The sequence below is a fragment of the Leucopleurus acutus genome (genome assembly GCF_964270905.1).
Source record: "Leucopleurus acutus genome assembly, chromosome: 21".
Lineage (NCBI taxonomy): Eukaryota > Metazoa > Chordata > Mammalia > Artiodactyla > Delphinidae > Leucopleurus > Leucopleurus acutus.
The window spans coordinates 12,239,143-12,261,384 of NC_139163.1; the positions used below are offsets into that span (position 1 = coordinate 12,239,143).

Genomic DNA, 22,242 nt, shown 5'->3' on the forward strand with positions numbered 1-22,242 from the left:
AGTTCCGGGACGGCGATTGGCCTAGGGCGCTGTCGGTCAAGCCCAGAAAGTGCTTCCTGTGCCTGCGCGGATGGGCCCTGGGAAGTCTCGCTTGTGGGCACCGGATCAGGGGCGGTGGTGGTAGGGACGGCCCCCGGCGTTTTGTGACACCCACACCCCCCCCCGCCTGCTTCCCCTGGTTCTCCCCCGGCTGGCGGCGACCGGCCACAGCTGCAGCGGGCTCGGGGCGTGCGGCCTGGGTGAGTCCGGGTCGGGAGACCAGTGGGGCCGGGCGAGACCGCCGAGGGAGATTGCTAGCGCTTAACGATGCTGGTTTGGGGGGCCTGTGATTTCGTACAGCATCAGCGAGTGCATTTCTCTTTTAGCTTCTAAAGAAAAGACACACCTATTACTAGGGCCTCCAGGTTTAAGGGGGGGTAGGGGAGGAGTGGAGGAAGATAGCGTTTGCCTTTAGAGCTGCAGCGTTTCTTCATTGGAGATACCGGAGCAGGATTCTGCGACCCTGGGGCGGTATCCTTTCCTAAGTTGGGCAGTTGCTTCGCATCCTCAGCATCAGCTTTTGTTTCACCATCCCGGCCCCAAACTGTCTTTCCTCTTTTGATTGTTTTGTAGTTGGACATCTTTGAATCCCATCCTTACTGGCCTTGTGTCCTGCATCCCGAACCTCCGTTAATTAAAAAATAGTGACTGCATTATTTTTTTTAACCTGTCACTTTCATTAGGTCACCTTTCTTTGCAGTCCGTCATTATTTCTAAGAGTCTTCCTTATAATTTTATGACCACGCCAGCTTCCAGACGACTTCCATTGCACTACACGATCTCCCATCCAGAGTGTTCGCTTCCTACTTCTGCACCTCCTTCCAGGTCATGGTTTGGTTAGTTGCTTCATTGGTTTTTTCCCAGGAGATCTGGGAATTTCTCCTATAGGCTGTCATCGAGATCCATACAACCTCTGCACTTGTCCTTTGCTGATATTCTTCCCATTTTTTGCCACCGAATAGACACAACCATTTCAAATGCCAAAGCTTTTAAGGTACAATGTGGCAAGAATTTCTGATACAGTTTTCGTACAGTTATTTTGGGACAGAGTTACCGTAATTTAGAGCTGCACTGTCTGGTATAGTAGCCAGTCGCCATAGGTAGCTATTGAGCATTTGAAATAGGCTAGATGTGCTCTGAGTGTACAATACACACCAGACTTTGGAGACATAGTATTAAAAAACGTAAAACATCTTACTAATAACTTTTATAGTAATGTTGAATTGATGATAATATTTTGGACATATTGGTTAAGTAGAATATTATTAAAATGAATTTCATCCCTTTACTTTTTTAATGTGACTACTGGAAAATTTTAAATTATTTATGTAGTTTATATTATATTTCTCTTGGACAGGATTGTGATTTTAAGTGATTTAAACGTAATTTCTGTCTCCCCTTATTTCCACTCCATATTCAAAGGACACGGTGAATTCTCTTGCGCCTCTGGGGTTATTAAAGGGAGTGGGTATTTAGGGCTCTAATCTAGACTCTTTGGGATCAAGCAGTGGTACCTAAATTGTGTTTTGACCATCTCTTTTTTATTTTCACCCCAAATTCACTAGAACTAGAATCCGTTTCTGAACATGCAGTCCTTTGCCCTCGTACCTTAATCCTGTCCTCAGAATATCTGTTTAAGCATTTCTAAAACTTCTGTCTGTTGTGGACATTTGTCGTTTCTGATAGACTTTGCAAACCAATTATCTAGTACCCATTGTTCCGTCAGTACTTAAGTGTGAGAAGCCTAATAGTCTTTACTAAATTAACTTTTCAGTTAAAAATACTGTTTTGCCGATCAAGTGGTGGCCTAAGTGCTCCTAACTTCTCACAGAAGTTGTATTTGAGTCCTGTATGATATACTGGTGGAGATCACCTTTTAAACCAACCATGTGATACATGTTTTTGAAAATGAGAAATTATTCTTAAAATATAATAATTTTGTTCGCAATAAACACTTTTATATAATTGCTTTTCAAAACGTAGTGCATCTTGGATTGATATAGACCACTTCTCAGCTAAAGGGCACAGTAGAAACGTCCTCCTAGAGGTTTCCATTCATTATTAGCTTTTCCCTTGTAGATTTTCCTTTAAGTAGTACATTTGTATTAATTGTGGAGAAATGAGAAAACATAGCTACTTAGATAATTAGCATATTATTTTAATGATATCTCAGGAAATCAGAAATTAGATGTTAGCAATTACAGAGAAATTAGAGATAGTTGCACTTTATTGTATATATAAATCAATCGTTGTTTTTCTTTATAACTGAAATCAGAAGTTTGATCACCCTCCTGCTTTCCTTATCCCAAAGTTTTATGTGGTTTTGAGATGTTACTGGAAATAGTGATTTGTCTTAAAGTTGACTGCAACCCTTGTATATGAAAGATTTTTTAAAATATTATACCAATAGTTATTAAATTTTAATAGGTCCAATTCAAGAATTAAAGTTTGCCCTTTTGCTCTCTTCTTTTGGATTTGCTTGACAGTTTGTAGACACTCAAAGACTTTCGCCTTTTTGTAATGTTTTACAAATGGTGGAGGTTCATATGTTAGAGGTGGATGTGGGCTTTTAAGAAATTAATTATTAACGTATTAACATTTGTATTTCAGAATTTTCCTGACACCTTGAACATGAGCCCCACACAATGGGACTTCCCTGTGGAATTATGTTGTCGGCCTATGGCTTTTGTTACTCTCACAGGCCTGGATGTGGTTTATAATGCTGTCCATCGAGCTGTCTGGGATGCTTTCTGTGCCAATCGGAGGGCTGATCGGGTACCGATTTCTTTCAAGGTGCTCCCAGGTGACCATGAGTATCCCAAATGTAGACCCAAGGTAATGACATTATGATTGTAAGGGGACTCTCCTTCTCCGTCTGTCTCTTTCTTTGCATGTGTGTATCTTTTCTGTTCCTATATCTGTGCAGGAAAACCCCTGAGTTTATCAAGGGTATGATTACAGTGGTGCATGAAGAAAACTCCAGACGTTTTCCTGTATGTAATATACTACAGATGTATCTAATAATCCCTTTTTTTTTTTACTCCAGAAGAATAATTACTTTATAATTATTAAGCTTTCTATCCTATGAGCCTAGGTTTTCCATTTTTTATTTGTTGTTAAAAAGAGACCCCAAGGCTCCATAATTTTAACAAAGGCCTCTAAAAGGAAGGTCTCACCATTGCCAGTGTCATTATAAAAATCCATAGTCTCTGCAGCTTGGTTTGATTTCACAGACATATTTTGAGCACTTGCTTTGGTTTAGAGTACCTGGAACTATGCAACAGGCTGGTGATAGAAATTTAAATAATACATACTCTCTGTCCTTGATGAGTTCTACATAAACTAAAACAGTTTATTCAGTGTGGAATAGGAGGGGTATTAAGTTCAAAACTGACTTTTAGAATGAACATCATGGTAGAGACTCTGATTTACTTGGAAAAAAATACTTAGAATGATGATAGTATGAATTAATAATAGCAACTCATACACGTGTATTGCTTATTATGTCAATTTGCTTTTTAAGAAAGTTGTGTACATTGACTGATTTGTCATTTATTGTAATCTTTTCAGGTTGGTCTGAAAGTCAGTTAATAAGACACATTGATTAAAATAAACTGCCTACTTTTTCTTCCCCCCCCAGAGCAATGTTTCTGATAGACGGGTCTTTGGACCAAGTATGTCATCACCTGCGGCGTTTGTATAGCGTGTCAACACTGGCTGTCCTCAGTTCAGCTCGGGGGAGCGTAGGCCCTGTAGATTTGGTCACCTGCTGATTCTTTTGCATGTGTTTGAGACTCACACGCCACAGACACAGTTTCATATATCCAGCGCCAGGACCTATGAGCTTTCTCTGAAACTGTGGGAGCAATAGCACCCCTGGCTCTTACACACTACTTTTAATGCGGTGTTTGTGTCAAGGAAGCCCAGCGACCCAGCAGGACTCACCCCTTTCCTCCTGGATTCATTCTTCAGAATCCTCATTTTCCTCCTGGTTCTCTCCTGAGTTCCCAAGGTGTTTTGTGTCAGATTTCCTTCCTGTCCTCTCTTTCCTCACGTGGAATAACCGTTGGACCAGCGTGAGCTGGAGTAGTCTGGCCAGTGTGGGTGCTTTGGGGGTAGTTTGAGATTTCACCTGGCTTCTTCAGGGCATCCCCTCCCCACGACGTGGCACTTAGCGCTGACCCCCAGTGACTGCCCTTACGCTTCTGTATTTAAGAATTGTCCTTCATTTTTTTCTTTCACCCACAAGTGAGGTGTAATGCCATCCTGGTGACACGACTCTGAAGCAGATGAAGCCATATTGGGTTTTAGAGAATATTTGAGCAGCTTTTACAAGAACGGAATCTGGGATGGGGAGGAATATAAGTAGAATTTATTGGGAAGAAGGCTGTTTACTTCCAGGGTATTTGAAAGCCTTGACATCATTAGAAATGCTTTGGCTTTGGTCAGTCTTTAAATGGAAACGGTACTGGCTCTAGGGTTGAGATTCTACCTCCAGTACTTGCTGGCTCTTACCTGATCTCTGTAAGCCTGAACGTCCTCATCTTAGAAATGCGGCGTGTGTATACTGAATGAGATAAATACAGAGAAAGTGCCTGCACTCCATAACAGGTGATTTCTGCTGCTCTTGTTGTCAGAATACCTCTTTTCAACTTTGGCTAATGTTTGCAGAGAACTTCATATGAATGGTACATTCCCAAAGGGATCCTAAAGACAGGCTGGATGAATAAACATCTGAATCTGGTGCCAGCCCTGGTGGTTGTGTTCTACGAACTAGACTGGGATGAGCCCCAGTGGAAAGAAAAGCAGTCTGAGTGCGCGACCAGAGTGGAAATAGTTAGGTATGTCCCGTTTGTCAGGTTGACTGTGTTGGGTCAAACTCACATCTGGAGTTTACTGACATTTATCGAAGGCAGCTGAGTGCCGTTAAGTCTGCAGTAGTCATTTGGGGATCACTGGCCTCCAATGAAACCTGTTCACTTCTAACAGGTAGCATTAATATTAACTTAAGGAATGGTAAGCAATGTGAAGAAATTTCTAAGACAAATTGACCTGAAGTTCCAAATGCTTTTTCTTGCATTTATAATATTTTTTGGGGGGGAGATATAGTGATTTGCTGTTTAGTCTCATAAAACACTTTTTGCTTTATCACCATTTATTTCAAAGTAATTCTTTTGGATGACTAATATATCACTATAAAGAAATAAGTTGCAGTGTAACTTTTACATTGAAGTATATGTTAAACTTTTGCCTTTAAAGCAGGTTTTTGTAAGGAACAGAAGCTTGATCTGAGATTATACTTTTAAATTTTAAATCATTGTGGCATGTGTGTTTCTTTGTATGTAGGAAGAGTTCCCCCTATCTTGGGGTTTTTAAGTTGCAGTTTGTTTTTCTTTGAATTGTCAAGCTTGTATTTTATGTAGTCTTGAATACATTTTTTAAGTTAAAACAGTTTAATTACTTAATTAATTTTATCGTTATTTTTCCACTGCAGGCAGAGTTTACAAGGGAGAAACACAAAAGTTGCAGTGGTTCTGATTCAGAAGAAAACCCCTTTGCCCCCAGGTAGCAAAAGGTTAATTAATAACTAATTGATTGGTGTATCCCCCCAATTCTTATTACCAGGAGGCATAGTTTTTAATGTTGAAATCTTTCACGCATTCAGTTGTGGGAAATATGATGTGTTAACTTTAAAAAGTACCAGTAATGCATGAGTAAATGCTTATTTTAAAAATTAAAAACATTAAAGATTGTAGATCTTCTCAAGTCCTGCTGCCTGGTTCCCCTTCCCTCCAGGGAGGCACATGTCAATTGACAAAAGAGTTATTCACTTGATTTTTAAAAAAGGAGGTTTTTTGCTTATCTGAGATCTATTTGAAATTATATTCCTTACGTAATATTTTTTTCTTAATTTGCAATAGAGCAAAGAAAAATGCTGCAGGATTTCTAGTTTCCTATAAGAAAATGTCCTGGTTTCAAATGCCTATTTCTTCTACCATCTCAGACTTTAGAAGCCAAAATACTATTTTTGTTTCTATCTTGAAACTTGAAGCATCTTAAATAGTTTTGGAAACAACTTTCATGAACTGTTGCTTCCATTTTTAGTTACGGTTTTGAAACAGTTATGCGGTACATCTGTTGGCATTACTCGGCCTGTCTTGGCCTAGTAGAAAATTCCAGTGTTCTCCTAACATATATGTACTGTGTAACTTCTAAGCACCCCACAGAGCTCTCAAGGATTCCAGGGGTCTTATAGACGTGGTGAAAAGTGGTTTGGGTTTTTTTTCTTAATTACATTGTACTGATTTGGGGAAATGTCCATTTAGAAAAAATGCATTAATTATTTTCTCTCTTTATGGCACTTGTTGTCAACAGGAGAAGATGTCATTGCTTCAGAAAGGGCTGCAGCCTTGTGCAATGCGTGTGAACTCTCGGGGAAGTCTTTGTTTGTACTGCCCCATACGGACCACCTTGTGGGCTATATTATAAGGTAAATAACCTAGAATATATACTGAATCTTTTAAGTTTTGACTATTCCATTTTATTTCATTTTTTTACATATTTTTCTTAGATGTATTTAAACCCTTTGAATGCAGCTTCAGAACTCAGTTTTATTCTGAGGAGGAAGAACCTTGAAGTTCAATCCTTATCTGACTTTGAATTCAGCTTTCTTTCATGCCCTAGGAAGATACTTCTGATATGTACTTATTTTCACAAACAGAACTTTGAGTTGTTTATCCATCTCTGGGCCAATTTTCTTGGTTCCTCTGTAGTCTCGTAGTTATAGAATGAAGCAGGATTTAATTTATACAAATGTTATTTTCACCTCATTTGCCAGTTCTCATTTTTGGTCCTTTTCCCATTATTTTCCTTAATCTTTAAACCCTAAATGTCAGAGTCACAAAAGGTAATTGAATCTAGTTGAGTATTAGATATTTGTTTCTTTCATACTTATAAAATTATAAAATAATAGGAGATTATTAGTGATTACCTAAGTTTTACAAATTACAAGAAAGTTATTTTTATCAGTTATTTCTTAGATTGTAAAATTTTAAATGGCTTTTGGTGGGTCTTCTTTTTAGATTTTTTAATCTAAAAATTTAGCTTATATTTTGCTTTACTTTTTATCTTAATCATGAAGTAAAGCAGACATTATCTCTGTCAGGATTTTACTTTCGGGTCTTATAAATATGATTCTTGAAACACTTTGGTTTAAAATAACTTCAGTGTTTGAATGTTGGTCTCTTTTTTTTTGCGGTATGCTGGCCTCTCACTGCTGTGGCCTCTCCCATTGTGGAGCACAGGCTCTGGACGCACAGGCTCAGCGGCCATGGCTCTCGGGCCCAGCCTCTCCGCGGCACGTGGGATCTTCCCGGACCGGGGCACGAACCTGTGTCCCCTGCATCGGCAGGCGGACTCTCAACCACTGCGCCACCAGGGAAGCCCACTGAATGTTGGTCTCTTTTAACAGATTAGAAAACGCCTTTTATGAACATGCACAGACTTATTACTACACTGAGATTAGAAGAGTGAAATCTCATAAAGAATTTTTGAATAAAACAACACACCAGGTACGTGTCTTTTCCTAAAGAAGGAAATAATAGCAGCATTCTAGAGTAGATTATTCATCGTTGATTATTTTTGAGGAGATGATTTAATGTCTTTAATACTTTGATGTCTTTAAATGGCTTCTGTGCTTTTGAAGTTTTTTTTTAAAGCGTTTAAAAACTATTTTGTCTTTTGTCCTCTTTGCCTTTAAAGCTCTTGAAGATAGATTTTGGTAGCCTTCTTAACTACACTTGTTTACTGGAATAATTCTTGAACTTTAATTTTGGATATTTGCCTTCATACTTTTAGGTCTCCTCTTAAACATTATTGTAATTTTTACATTTTTAAGAGAATATATGTAATAATGATATTTTTTTCCATTCTTCTTTTCAGCTTTTATTTGTTAGACATCAGTTCAAAATAGCTTTCTTCAGTGAGTTGAAACAAGATACACAAAATGCTCTGAAGTAAGTTTCTAACAGTTGTCAAACTAATTTTTTCTTTATGTTAACAATAACATAGTAGTGGCAATTTCTGAATCTCAACCAAACTTTAAGTTTAAAATGTTTATGTTGGTTAGAGTCAGGTTTGTAATATTCACTTTAATTTTTCTAGTTAAATGGAATATATTTGAGTTTTTAAAAAATATATCCATTTTATTATCAGAAGTAAATTTTATAGTGTCCGAAAGCTTTCTGGTATAATTTAATTAAATTTCATGATCTAAAGAAACATATTAAAATTTTTCCCATTGTTACCTACTTCTTCTTTGTATACTCAGTAAAATCCTTGTGTTAAGACTGATTTTCAAAGTTTCATGTGTATTAAACATTATCTGAATCAGACTGAATTTCTTAATTTTTTTTCAGTTTATAATACCTGCCAGTAGCATCATTTTTCATTCTTTTTAAAATTTATTTATTTTTGGCTGCATTGGGTCTTCGTTGCTGCACACAGACTTTTGTCTAGTTGCAGTGATTGGGGGCTACTCTTTGTTACAGTGCGCGGGCTTCTCATTGCAGTGGGCTCCTCTTGTTGTGGAGCACGGGCTCTAGGCATGCAGGCTTCAGTAGTTGCGGCACACAGGCTCAGTAGTTGTGGCACAGGGCTTAGTTGCTCCACAGCATGTTGAATCTTCCCTGACCAAGGCTCGAACCTGTGTCCCCTGCATTGGCAGGCAGATTCTTAACCACTGCGCCACCAGGGAAGTCCCATTTTTCATTCTAAGGCTCTGCTTAGAGCTTTGAAGAGTAGTTGCAGATGTGTTGGCAGTGGTTAGGCATTTTATCCCTTTGCTTTTAATTTACTAAACACAATTTAATAAAACATCTCTTTCTAGCTTTAACTCAGTTTTTTAAGATTAACAGTGCCAGTGTAGCAAAAAGATAAAAACCAGCTATATATCCTAAAGCTGGGGAGAGGCTAAATATACATGGGAGGGTGGAACAGAGAAATAAATAAGTCTGTCATTCAGAGGAATATTGCAGAAACCTCCTCTCTTTTGTTGCTAATGAGGTGCTAAGCACCAAATTGTGTTCTATAAATCTCAAACTTCATATAGTTTTAGTTGGTTTTAATGTAGTTCATTTTTTATCTGTGGTATTAGTGAAACACCCTCAATTCCAATTCTGTTCAAACACAGTTCTGGAAAGAAAAATGTTACGTGGAGAAGTTAGGAGCAAACACTTTTCTTTGGAGAAGACTGAGATTTTGTCATCACCTTCCATCTTCTATCAGACTTGCCTTTCTCACACTATTCTTTCCTTCAGCGCTAGCTGCCCTGAGGGTATCTGCACTGCAGCCCGTACCCGAGACCAGTGATACCCGTTTCAGTTGTGGAGATACTTGGGTTTAAAGCTGTTGACCCATCTCTGTCTTGATAGCACCTTCTTCGCTAATACAATTTCTATTTGAGAAGCTCAACATGGTACTTTTAAAAAATACTAATTGTTTTTAACAATGTTAATTTTGTCATGTAACTCTGGACACTTTTCCACTTTCATTTTGCAGCTGAACTCCTATCAGTTATAGGCAGATGTTAATGACAGCAGTGTACAGTGGTTCTGTTCTTAGAGAAAAGTCATTGATTCCTCCCACACATAATGAATCAATATATCATTTTTCAGGACATCAGAGATTGTTATGTATATGTTATTATTGAGCTGTTGAGTGCTAAGAAATGTTGAGTAAATATTGTTTCTGTTATTTCTAATAATTTTGCTCTTAGGAATCTTTTCTTAAAATTAATTTATATCATAATTAACTACCTTCCCCATGTCTATATTAGGAATTACAGGACCGCCTATAATCTTGTACATGAATTGAGAGCCCATGAAACTAATATTCTGGAAATTAAGACCATGGCAGGATTTATAAACTACAAGGTAATAGTTCTACTTCCAAATAAACAAAATTTGGCTTTAAATATTGGAGTATCTTTTTAAAGTTTGGAAATCCAGATGACTCACTTGCTCTGAAAAGTGAGTATTTAATGAATTAGGCTATGCTATTTTATGTCCTTTATCTCCAGGAGCACCCTGGTTCTTAGCAGCCTAATTGTAATGCTTGGTTTTGAGCTATGGTCCCAGAGTTCTCATTTAGAGGAGTTTTATCTTGGTAAAACTCCTTGAGAGGGTCTTTTGTTTGTTTTTAAGTGGGTGCAGGAGGGAGTGAGAAGAAAGCTGCCTACAGTATTGAATTTTAGAAGCTGCAACTTATTAGAACTGGGTAAGCCTTCCTTGGTTTAATGGCCAGCCATAGAAAAGGTGTACCTATTCCCCTTAGAGAAAACTTTTATATCTGTTATGTGAGCATTTTAAAGTTGTATATGGTAGAAATAGACACCCCCAGAAGGCAGATGAGGCTTTGTCTTTTGCTTTTAATCTTTCCACACTCATCTTTTAAAGAGGCTGGCACTGGGTTAGTGATGTGAGGGTAGAGGGACACTTTGTTCACTGCGTGTGTAAGTGTAAATTGGTACAGCTTCTATAGAGGCTATTTTTGCAATGACAGTGCAGATTTAAAGTGGATATTCCTTTTGACCTAGCAATTCCATTTTGGGAAATTTATCCCACATATGTGCTAAGACTTGCAAATCACATATGTAAGGATATTTATTGCCTCTTGTAATAGGAAAAGGTTGGAAACAACCCCACAATAACTGACTGGTCAATATAAATTATAACTCCAAACAACAAAATATTATACAGCTATCAAGAATGAAGCAGCTCCGTGCATTGAAATGGAATGATATCCAAGGTATATTGTTAGGTGACAAAAGTAAGGCACAAAGCAGCATATTTAGTGTGATGCTATTTGTATAAAAATAATAGTTTATTTGTAAATGCACATACTTGTCTGTGGACAGAATATATCACCAAATGTATGCTGGGAGCTTGTTGCCTCTAGAGAGGGGAATTGGATGGCTGAGGGACAGGGATGGATGAGAGATTTAACTTTTCATGTATTCCCTTATACCTAAAAAAATAAAATTAAAAGTGGTAATAAGCATGTGGAAATCAATTTAGGCTTTGTTTCTTCTTTTTTTTTCATTTACCCTACATACATATAGATTATTACTTTGAAGTAACATCCCAGATAATTTTTCAAGAATTTCTGTAATCCTTGTTTGATATGGAGGCTACTGTGCTCTAATTGTTCTACAAAAAATCTTTTGCTTTCTGACAGTTCTAAAACTGAAAGTTAATCTGTCCTTTCTCAGTTACCTGTTGGAAATACTTCATTTTTGCCCGTCTTTATGCTCTTCATTGGGTTTAATATTTCTTTATTCTATACTTTAAAAAACTTTGTAAGGTATAGAATAGATTCATCACAAATAGTGAATAATTTTATTTCATGAATCAAAGGGACATAACCTCTGTTTTTAGCATAACCTTTGTAATAGAGAAAATCAGTTCTGTTGCACTTCAGTTCTACTGAACTTCAGAGAAGGAAATTCCATACCTTTTTTAAAGTTAGTCTCAATTTTTATATATTTTTAAATGAATACGCCTTTTGACTTTGGTTTTCTTCTTTACTTTGGGGTTGATTTTGCATCTTCCAGATCTGTAGGCTGTGTTTTCAGCACAACACCCCACTGGACGCAATTGCTCAGTTCCGAAAGCACATCGACTTGTGTAAGAAAAAAATCGGAAGTGCAGAGTTGTCTTTTGAGCATGCTGCATGGATGTCTAAACAGTATGTTTTAAATTATATTTTCAGAATGTTTTTTAAACAAATACTTGGGGTTTGGAGGAATGGAGTTAGCATGGACTTTGGTTCTAAATCGAACTAAGATTTTTGTCAGTAAGTAGGTTTTTAATGATCCACCATAAGTATGTTCCCAGTAATGGTAGATACTGATTCATACAGTTTCTTAATGGAGATTAGCTAGTTCCTGGGACCATCTCTTTCATTCAATATATATATATCAAGTTTCCACCATGTGTCTAGATACCGAGAATATAGCAGTGAATAGACAGTATCCCTACTGACATGGAACTTGCCCTCTGAGACTGATGACTAAAAATTGCTAAAATGAAAAATTTCCCAGAAACATGGATATATTTGAGTGGTGGGAACTATGTTGACATCTGGCTTGATGGTATATTTATAAAGACCTGCTAACACAGAAGAGTTGACTTAATTTTTCTGTAACCTACGATTAGTGTGTTAGTATTTACAATGAAATCCCCACAATTAATAGTTCAGCAGTAGCATTATTTTGATACAGTCTGCTGAGGTTATGGTTCCAAGATGAATAACTACTAGAAGTAAGCTGCTTTATCTTTCCTTTTTCTTTTTCATTCCATTTTTTTATTTCTTGATTTTTTTTTTCTTTTAAGATTCCAGGCCTTTGGAGATTTATTTGATGAAGCTATCAAGTTGGGGTTGACAGCTATTCAAACTCAGAATCCTGGTTTCTATTACCAGCAAGCAGCATACTATGCCCAGGAGCGGAAACAGCTTACGAAAACCCTCTGTAACCATGAAGTAAGTCACTGACTCCTGTATTAGCTGGCATTTAGGAAATCTATTAACCTTCTCTTGAAAGAAGATAATACTGATTGGTGTTGATAATTTTTTCCAAGCCTTTGCATGTAACAAATTTTTATCTTTTATATTTTCAGGAATTAGGATTATTTTCAGTTTTAGCCTGAGTACTCTATTTTCACCTGTGAATTAAGCAGAAGTTTTTCTTTGAAGAACTGATTTATGATTAGCGATAAGTCAGTGATTTAGAGGAGAGAAAGTTACTTTAAAATAAAAGCCACAGTTTAGTCCATGCCATACTGTAAATCCATTGTTTTGTTTCTGTGATCACTGCTAGAGTTTGAAGGACACTGAGAAATGTGCTTTATGTTGACCCACTGGAGAGCATAACATTGGCCTTCTTTCTCTTCCTGGGGTTCTCCATGGAAAACTCTAAAGAATCTATTTGAGGATGTTAACTGCATATTTTCTTAAACTTGACATTTCATTTTGCCTTTCTCTTGGATGATTATATTTAAATACCAGTTTCCCCATAAGCACCTTTAAAATAAGAACATGGTGTGTGTATATAGATAGAGATATTTACATTCACATAGTTATATCAGTTTATTTTCACTTAAAACCTCAGATTTCTTCTCTGAAGATAGGTGAATTTTAACAACAGTGCTACTTTAAAAACTGTTCAAAAAAAAAAAACAGTTTGCATATTAGTACTTTAAATGCTTGGATTTTTTCCCCTTAAATCATGATATACCTAGACTATTTTCTACCATGTTATTTGTATATGATGTATAATTTCATTGCATGTATTATATTTTAAAAGTTTGGCATATTATATTTGAGCACAGTATTTTAAAAGGTGATTAAAACTGGGTCTTGTATGGATATGAGAAAATGGGCATTAGCAAATATTGGCTGGAATGTAAAATAATATTCTGTCAAGTAATAAATTAAGAAGCCTCAAAATCATGCCTTTCTTTTGACCCAGAATTTCATATTCAGGAAGCCTAAGACAGATAAGAGATCCTAAGAGATAAGTATTAAAATTTATTTATAGAGTTGTTCTGACAGATTTATTAATTGTAATATAAAATAAAAATAACAGTGTGAACAGCTATAGGGAATCTGTTACAATGTGGAACAGCAGGCAGCCAAGAAAAATAACATTTTGGAAGAATCTTTAATGATATGGTGAGATATACAGAATGTATTTAAAAGAAAAAAGCAGGTTGAAAAATTATTTCAGCTGATGACGAATAAACGTTTGCATACAAAATCTGGAAGAATAATGTATATACATTGTTAACCGTGGTAGTAGCTCTATAGGTAATGTAAATTTTTATCATTTTCCTTTTGGACGTTTTCTGCATTTTTTTAACAATTACTTGTATTACATTTTGGTTTTAGAGGGAAAAGTTATAAAAAAGAAAAGCGGTATAAATTTGTAAATTCTGGTGCCAAAAGTATCCTCCCCCCATCAATACCAAGACTTAATACACATGCAATAAAAAAGGAAAATAGTGTCTTCTTTTGAAAACTCCTATAACATTATTTTTATTTGCACAAAAAACACTTATACATATGGAATAACCATCAAATTTAATTTGTAATGTAGTTTTACTGGTTTATAAATTAAAAGAAAATGTAGAGCAGTTAGTTACTATGAAATCATTTGTCAGAATCAGGTTGATTTATTCAATTTAATTTTTATAAGACTACCTAATATTAAATGAAACATTTCTTGTTTAATTTTATGGAAATTTAATTTATGTTAAAATATTCACAACTTTGATATTTGAATGTGTTATTCATATTTATGAAAGCTTTTTTATTCTAACAAAGATCGAGGGAGAGTTGGTCTTGATGGGCTGTGTTTTGATTTACAGGCTTCTGTAGCGCACCCCAGTCCTGATCCCCTAGAAACACAGACAGGAGTTCTTGACTTCTATGGACAGCGACCATGGCGACAAGGAATCCTAAGTAAATAATTTTTTCCTCTTTCTCTTCCTCTCAACCTCAAAAGCACAAGGTTGCTATCATAATTTTTCCATGGCTGCACAACATAATAACAAATTATGTTGAGGTAGGGCTTCCCTGGTGGCGCAGTGGTTGAGAGTCCGCCTGCCGATGCAGGGGACACAGGTTCATGCCCCGGTCCGGGAAGATCCCACATGCCGCGGAGCGGCTGGGCCCGTGAGCCATGGCTGCTGAGCCTGCACGTCCGGAGCCTGTGCTCCGCAATGGGAGAGGCCACAACAGTGAGAGGCCCGCGTACCACAAAAAAAAAAAAAAAAAATGTTGAGGTAAAAATATGTGCTTTTTAAACACTTTTTAAGACTTACTTTAAAAATGTGTTGTTTTTATCACTACATCTTAGAATGACTTATAATTAAAGATGTAGATGTGACTAAAATATTTGGACATCTGTTGTCTTAAATGACAGTTAGTAAGCCACTCTGGTCTATTTAAATATTTTAATTCCAGTTAAGTTTAACGATTTTTTTATGTTTGACATTTTAGAACATCATTACCTGAACCACCTTAAAAATGATTTCTCTATCTTTTTTGTTTTATACACACTTAATTTGAGCAATTTCTGTGGCCATTAAACTTTTTGTTAAGAAATTATTTACCTTAATCTACAGGAAATGTATTTTGTCTAGAAAATGATATTGGTATTACTTTTGAGGTAGTTGATTCCACTGGGCAAAAGAGTACAGAGCTCAGTAACGTACCCTTCAGAACAGAGATCACAGAGAAGATTCCATGCTAATAAAGCTGTCTGTTAGAATCTTTAGAATTCTAGAATGTTTAAGAATCTTAAGTACATTGTATACGAAGGATTCAGGGAGTGTACACGTCCAGTGTTCGTGTGAAGGATTTGTGTTAAATGAGCTATCTAAAATGGGTTGTGTCCTATCTTATACAGGTTTTGATCTTTCTGATCCTGAAAAAGAGAAGGTGGGGATTCTTGCCATTCAGCTGAAGGAGAGAAGTGTTGTTCACTCTGTAAGTCTTTTTTCCAGTATAAACTATTTTTTACAGTATTCCAGGAAAACATGAGATTATTTTTATTGGAATGTTTCACATTTTATCTTTTCTAACAGGAAATAATAATAACTCTTCTGAGCAATGCTGTTGCGCAATTTAAGAAATATAAGTGTCCAAGAATGAAAAGTCATCTGAGTAGGTATCCGTAACATGCCACAACTTTGTGCAACTTTGAGTAATTTTAAATTATGTTCATACAGTCTTTTTTCCTTTATAGTGGTTCAAATGGGAGAGGAATATTATTATGCAAAGGATTATACCAAAGCTTTGAAGTGAGTTCTGTTCACTATTTATTTTTACAAGTATTCTGATTCTCTTGCAGCAGAATTAGCATGGAAATCTGTATTGAAGGATTTATTATTTCCATATTTATTCCTACTTCTATTAAACACCATTTCCATGATATTTTTTCAAGTATTGTCTGCAGGTACAGTCATTATCAGAGTCTAAGGAAACCTCACATTTACCTAATGTGAAAATACCTGTTAAACTATTTCAGTAAGATTTTCTGAAGTTTATATAAAATGAATAAAGCACTTTTATTTTAGTTTCTCCATGAACTATTCAAAGCCTTCCTCGTGAAGCTGTCTCGGCCTGTCTGACATTTTGTCCTCTGTCAGGTTGCTGGATTATGTGATGTGTGATTATCGGAGTGAAGGATGGTGGACCCTGCTCACGTCTATACTGACCACAGCTCTGAAGTGTTCCTACCTCATGGCCCAACTGAAAGATTACATCACTTATTCCCTAGAGCTCCTTGGAAGAGGTAACTCGATGTTCTTTCTGTAAAATTCTGAATCTTTACAATTACATAGCATCTTTAAGCTTCTTTAAATTGGAAGAATAATTCAGTATCAAATATCTGGTAGTACTGTTATCACATGCAAGTCACTTTGCGGAGTGAAGAGGTTTTATACTTTATTGGAACTTATTAGAGTTGAAGGTCTTATTGTAGTTGAGAAAAATCTGCCTTTTTAAAATATGGCATAAAATAATTTTTCACATAGAGTTCAAACGCACATACATAAAGCATTGGGGCTGACGTTTAGAAAGCTGTGCTGTCAGTTTTCCAGAGTTGTGCTTAGCCATCTTAGAAGAGAGATTTATCGGGCTTCCCTGGTGGCGCGGTGGTTGAGAGTCCGCCTGCCGATGGAGGAGACGCGGGTTCGTACCCTGGTCCGGGAAGATCCCACATGCCGCGGAGCGGCTGGGCCCATGAGCCATGGCCACTGAGCCTGCGCGTCCGGAGCCTGTGCTCTGCAACGGGAGAGGCCACAACAGTGAGAGGCCCGCGTACCGCAAAAAAAAAGAAAACAAAAAAGAAGAGAGATTTATCTGCAGGGTTTTAATACCTGAAATGGGGGTAGTGGGCTTACTTGCCTGTCTTATAGTTCTAATTTTCTTCCTTCTTCCTTCCTATTAGCTTCAACTCTGAAAGATGACCAGAAATCTCGGATAGAAAAGAACCTCATAAACGTTTTAATGGTAGGCTGGAATTCTTTATATAACATCTGTATCGATGTGTGTATATTATAAAACTAGCTGAACAGATGTTTAACTCCATGTTGGCACAGAATGAAAGTCCTGCTCCTGAACCTGACTGTGACATATTAGCTGTGAAAACTGCTCAGAAGCTGTGGGCGGACCGAATTTCTCTGGCCGGCAGCAATCTTTTCACAATAGGCGTACAGGACTTTGTGCCATTTGGTGGGTAACCAACGTCTACAGTATTATTTTAGAGAAATTGTCCTTATTTCTACAAAATAAATAGACACAGAATAATAAAGTCAAAGAATTTTCCAAGTACGGTCACTTTGTAGATGAACTGTGTGGGTTTTTTTGTTTTTTTTTTAATTTTCTGCCCATCGACTTTAAAGATGGTCAAAATTTTAAATACTTAGTTAAGGTCTTAACGTTTACTCTGTTCATTTGTAGTTCAGATGTTATTTGAAATGCATTTGGAAAGACAGTTATTTAAAAAGTTTATGCTTTATTGTCTAGGCAGGTATTTTGAAATAAGTTAAAAATAACGGTTCTTTTTTCTTTAAAATCCTATGTCAGTTACATTTTAGGGGGAACCATGTTTTTAAAATTAGAGAGGTTTTGGAGCTAGAGTTTATTTAAATTTGGCTTGATTTATGTCTTTTGAAATGCTTCAGGTGCAGAAGTCAGTAAGAATATCCAGTGTAGCTGTTTTCTTTCTGAAGAGCAGATGTGGATCAGAGAATAATGTGTGTGTGTCTAGCGTGTCTGGTGGTGTCTGACTCGGCCCTTTTTGTTTTATTTCTAGTGCAATGCAAAGCCAAGTTCCACGCCCCAAGTTTTCATGTCGACGTTCCCGTGCAGTTCGATATTTATCTGAAGGCTGACTGCCCACATCCCATTAGGTTTTCTAAGCTTTGTGTCAGCTTTAATAATCAGGTAATGGCACCTTTTAAGGTGTTTTTACCATGTGTGTATCTTATTGTAGCTTGCATTAAATGAGGTAAAATGTGCTTAGTGAATTTTAGGTCTTAATGGTTTCATATTAGCAAATGTATTTTGATAGAGTCTATTTAAAAATAATTGTATTTATAGTTCTCAACTTCTGTATCCACAATTCAAGTTTTACACTTTTCTATTCTAATTTTTGTTTTCACTCCCTGCTTAGGAAACCTAAGAACTTTGTCTACACATAGACAAAAAGTTTTGTAACATGTATCTTGAATTTCAAATAAGATATATTCAGAATGAATATAATTTTCAAAACCATTTGTTTTATTCTAACATTGGTATTAGCTTTATATTATAAAACTGTTATATGTTTGATGTTAAAGCAATGAAAGTGGAATAGATAGATATAAAGTAGAAAGTAAATGTGTGTTCCTCCAATTCCATTCCTTAGGGGGCGTCACAATTAACTTCGTGAATAGTCTAGACATCTTATGTGCACGCATATATAAGCAACTTTTTTCTCCAGAATTGGGATCGTACTATATTTCCTACATTTGAACATTTTTATAGTGTGATGTAGTCAAGTGCTTGATTACATTCTGTTTCAGTTATAAGCTCACTTCTAATTTTCTGGTCACACAGAAAGTGTACTGAGCTGTAACCAGCAAGCATTTATTGAGAGTTACAATATTCTTAGCATCATGGTGAACCTGAAAAAGTTTAGCATATATCAACCACACTAAAATATAAGCGTTTTGGGAGCAAGGCCAGGACTGGCTCACAGATGGCCTAAATGTGTGTGTAGCCTAGAAATACTGTTATGGCAGGCATGCTGGAGAAAAGAGGAAGTTTCAAAATTGAAGATGCAATTAAGATAGGTTTAAAAAGATGAGAGGGAAAGGATGTGTTTGGCAATGAGGAAACGCTGAATGGAAACAGGAGTGAATGTTCTGTGTTTTTGGGCAAGTGAAGACAGCAGCCTCACGAGAGCAGAGGGATCATAGGTGGGGTGAGTGGGAGTCAGGCTGGGTGGCTTAGAGGAACCTGGAGAGTTAAGCAGAGTCAGTCTGGGAAGTATCAATAGAAGCCTTTTAAGATTGATTTATTCATTCATTTATTTGTTATCTATCTGTTTATTTATTGAATGGTGGTAAAGAAAGAATGTTATCAGTTTAAATAGGTTTTTTTTGACTCATAAGAACTGAGCAATGTCCCTGTAATAGAATTGGTTAAATGAACCTGGGTCACTTGAAGATTAGTATGTTTTATTCAACTTCAAACCATTACTCAAGGATTCCAATTATTTTGAGAATTTTAAAGCAAGAGCATGAAATTTATGTTTAAGAAACTTTATTCCAGTAGCAAAATAGAGGGAAAGAAATTATATTTTAGAAACCAGAGGCTCTTTGTATGAACCCAGGTACAAAAGTATGAGGATTTGGATTAGGATTTTAGTGATGGGAATGGAGATAAAGGGATAAGAGGCATTTAAAAATAGGTAAGTTTGGATTGCTGAGTGTATACAGAGGATACAGAATGGGGATAGGATGGATAAAGGATGGGCTATTTGGTTTTTGCAGGCCCAAAACAGTTTGTTTATTTTTCCAGCTTTATTGAGATATGGCATATAAAATTGTGTAAGTTTAAAGTGTACATGATGATTTGATACACATATTTTGCAAAATGATTACCATAGTAAGGTTAGTTAACACATGCATCACCTGACATAATCACCTTTTTGTTGTTGTCTTTGTGAGAACATTTAGGATCTACTCTTTTAGCAACATGCAAGTAAATAATACAGTAATTATAGTCCCCATGCCATACATTAGATCCCCAAAACGTATTTGTCTGATAACTGGAAGTTTATACCCTTTGACCGACATCTTTCCATTTCTGCCAACGCCAAGCGTATGGCAATCCTCATTCTACTCTCTGTTTCTATGAGTTCCGTTTCTATAAGTTGTAGATTCCACATATAAGTAAGATCCTACAGTATTAGGACAGGAGTTTTGTATGTGTGTTTCTTATGCTTGGATTGGTCTTCCCTCCTCTTTTATTTGCTTAGTTCCTCCTCATGTTTTATCCCCTTAAAAGCCTCACTTCCTCAGGGACACCTCGCCTGACCTACATGACTGATTGACCTAGCCAGGCTCACATAACCCTTCATAGTACTTGTCACAGCTGTGGTTTCACTCTTGTCATGTGATTATTTGGTAAATTGCTTGTTTTTCTTACTAGAATGTAAGCTCCAAGAGGACAGACATTTTTTTTTTCACTCACTGTGAAATATTCTAAATCTGGAATTTAGAGGGTCAAGGAAGGCACTCTCATTTTACCTTTCACATCATAGCCTACTATTGCATTTCTTTTCCTTCCTTCTTTTTCCCTTTTAGCAACACAGACCACATCTGTAATTAAACTAATAAAAATATTAAAATAAAATATAAAGCAATTTGTTTTTAAAGTTGTATTCTGAATATATGTTATTTGAAATGCAGGATGCAAATCACAAGGAAAAATGTAGCGGGTGCAAGGCTTCATAAGCCTGGAATAGAAATGAAAATTAGAAGGAAGGTATAAAACTTAACTGTATTAGAATCTTCTGTGAAGATAATTCACCTGCTGGGATAGAAGATGGCTCTTGGAAAGCTCTCAGTATTTATTGAGAGGATGAGAATGGTGATCCCTTAGATATGTATATGAAAGATGTCTCTGTTTATTCATCTGTAAGGAGTGTGCTTTTCTGGGAAGGTAGCTTGAAGTGATAGTGGAATTATCCCTGAGACAATTGTGGATATAAGCTTTTAGTTAAGGAATAGGTCAGAATTAGAAGTTTTTATGTGGGAGATATTAGCACAGAGGTGCCGAATACGTAGACATGGATAGACTTTGCAGTGAAGTAAACATAAAGAGAAAACCAAAACCAAAAGCCAAGGACTGAAACTTTTGGAACCTCTGAATTAGGGGAACAAGAGGGAAAAAAGACCTTTGAGGGAAAAGCAGGAGAGTGAGAAACAGGAGCTATTATAATGTCACAGAAGCCAGGTAAAAAGGAAGCTCTTTAAGAAAAGATGATAGACAGTAGCATCCGACGCAAAACAAAGAGTAAGTCTTTGTTTCTGTCTCCAGGAAAGAGATGGCTAAATAAATGTTTTTAGAGGTCAGCTTCTGTGTGAACCGTCTTTATCTTGTGGCAGCAGTGAGTGGTTAACTGCTACCATCGGCATAAAAATACTTTTTCTTTTACTAATAGAAAATTCATAATGCTTCAGTATCAGTGCAGTTAACCTTAACAAGCTCCAAGTAATTCGGTGTTTAGTGTTAACAAAACATATGACATTTGAGTTCATAAACCGTGACCCTTGCTCACCTCTTTTTCAGGAATACAACCAGTTCTGTGTAATCGAAGAAGCATCCAAAGCGAGTGACGTTTTAGAAAATTTGACTCAGGGAAAGATGTGCTTAGTTCCTGGTAAAACAAGGAAGTTTTTATTTAAATTTGTGGCAAAAACTGAAGATGTGGGAAAGAAAATTGAGGTTAGTTATGAAATATGTTTAAAAAATATTTTAAGTGATGAAATAATGTGTATGTCAGAAAAAATTATAATAAAAATAATACAGAAGTTTATTAAGTAAAAAATGAAAATCTTCCACTTGGACTTCCCAAGGGAACCCATTCATTATGGTTTTTTGGTAGGTTTCCCCTCAGTGAGAATATGTTTTTTTGGGTTTTTTTCTTGCGGTACACGGGCCTCTCACTGTTGTGGCCTCTCCCGCTGTGCAGCACAGGCTCTGGACACGCAGGCTCAGCAGCCATGGCTCACGGGCCCATCTGCTCCGCGGCATGTGGGATCTTCCCGGACCAGGGCACGAACCCGTGTCCCCTCCATCGGCAGGCGGACTCTCAACCACTGCGCCACCAGGGAAGCCCAGTGAGAATATGTTATATGTAATATTCAGTAGTTGGCTTTTTTCGCTTGATAGTGATATATTAGACATCATTTCCTGTTAGTACATGAGACCAACCTCATTTTTAATGGCTGCATAATCAGCTAAGGAATTTTAAACTGTGTGTGTGTGTATATATATATATATATAGTAATTATATTTAATAATTATAATGTAGTAATTACATTTTGTAAAATATGACATAATTCACACTAAAGAGCTATATCA

General features: G+C 36.6%; 1 protein-coding gene across 1 annotated transcript in view; it reads left to right on the plus strand.

Moving 5' to 3' along the window:
- Nucleotides 1-125: 125 nt before the first annotated feature.
- The window catches only part of TRAPPC11 (trafficking protein particle complex subunit 11), a 39,874-nt gene continuing 17,757 nt past the window's right edge, over nucleotides 126-22,242 (plus strand). Inside the window, exons 1-19 of the mRNA XM_082863956.1 lie at nucleotides 126-239; nucleotides 2,650-2,874; nucleotides 4,711-4,880; nucleotides 5,534-5,604; nucleotides 6,415-6,529; nucleotides 7,511-7,610; nucleotides 7,981-8,054; nucleotides 9,875-9,971; nucleotides 11,651-11,784; nucleotides 12,432-12,579; nucleotides 14,466-14,559; nucleotides 15,509-15,588; nucleotides 15,687-15,765; nucleotides 15,848-15,902; nucleotides 16,251-16,396; nucleotides 17,054-17,115; nucleotides 17,205-17,337; nucleotides 17,921-18,051; nucleotides 21,448-21,603. Of these exons, the coding sequence (XP_082720082.1) occupies nucleotides 2,671-2,874; nucleotides 4,711-4,880; nucleotides 5,534-5,604; nucleotides 6,415-6,529; nucleotides 7,511-7,610; nucleotides 7,981-8,054; nucleotides 9,875-9,971; nucleotides 11,651-11,784; nucleotides 12,432-12,579; nucleotides 14,466-14,559; nucleotides 15,509-15,588; nucleotides 15,687-15,765; nucleotides 15,848-15,902; nucleotides 16,251-16,396; nucleotides 17,054-17,115; nucleotides 17,205-17,337; nucleotides 17,921-18,051; nucleotides 21,448-21,603 (2,049 nt within the window). The 5' untranslated portion in view covers nucleotides 126-239; nucleotides 2,650-2,670. The remainder of the gene's footprint in view (nucleotides 240-2,649; nucleotides 2,875-4,710; nucleotides 4,881-5,533; nucleotides 5,605-6,414; nucleotides 6,530-7,510; nucleotides 7,611-7,980; nucleotides 8,055-9,874; nucleotides 9,972-11,650; nucleotides 11,785-12,431; nucleotides 12,580-14,465; nucleotides 14,560-15,508; nucleotides 15,589-15,686; nucleotides 15,766-15,847; nucleotides 15,903-16,250; nucleotides 16,397-17,053; nucleotides 17,116-17,204; nucleotides 17,338-17,920; nucleotides 18,052-21,447; nucleotides 21,604-22,242) is intronic.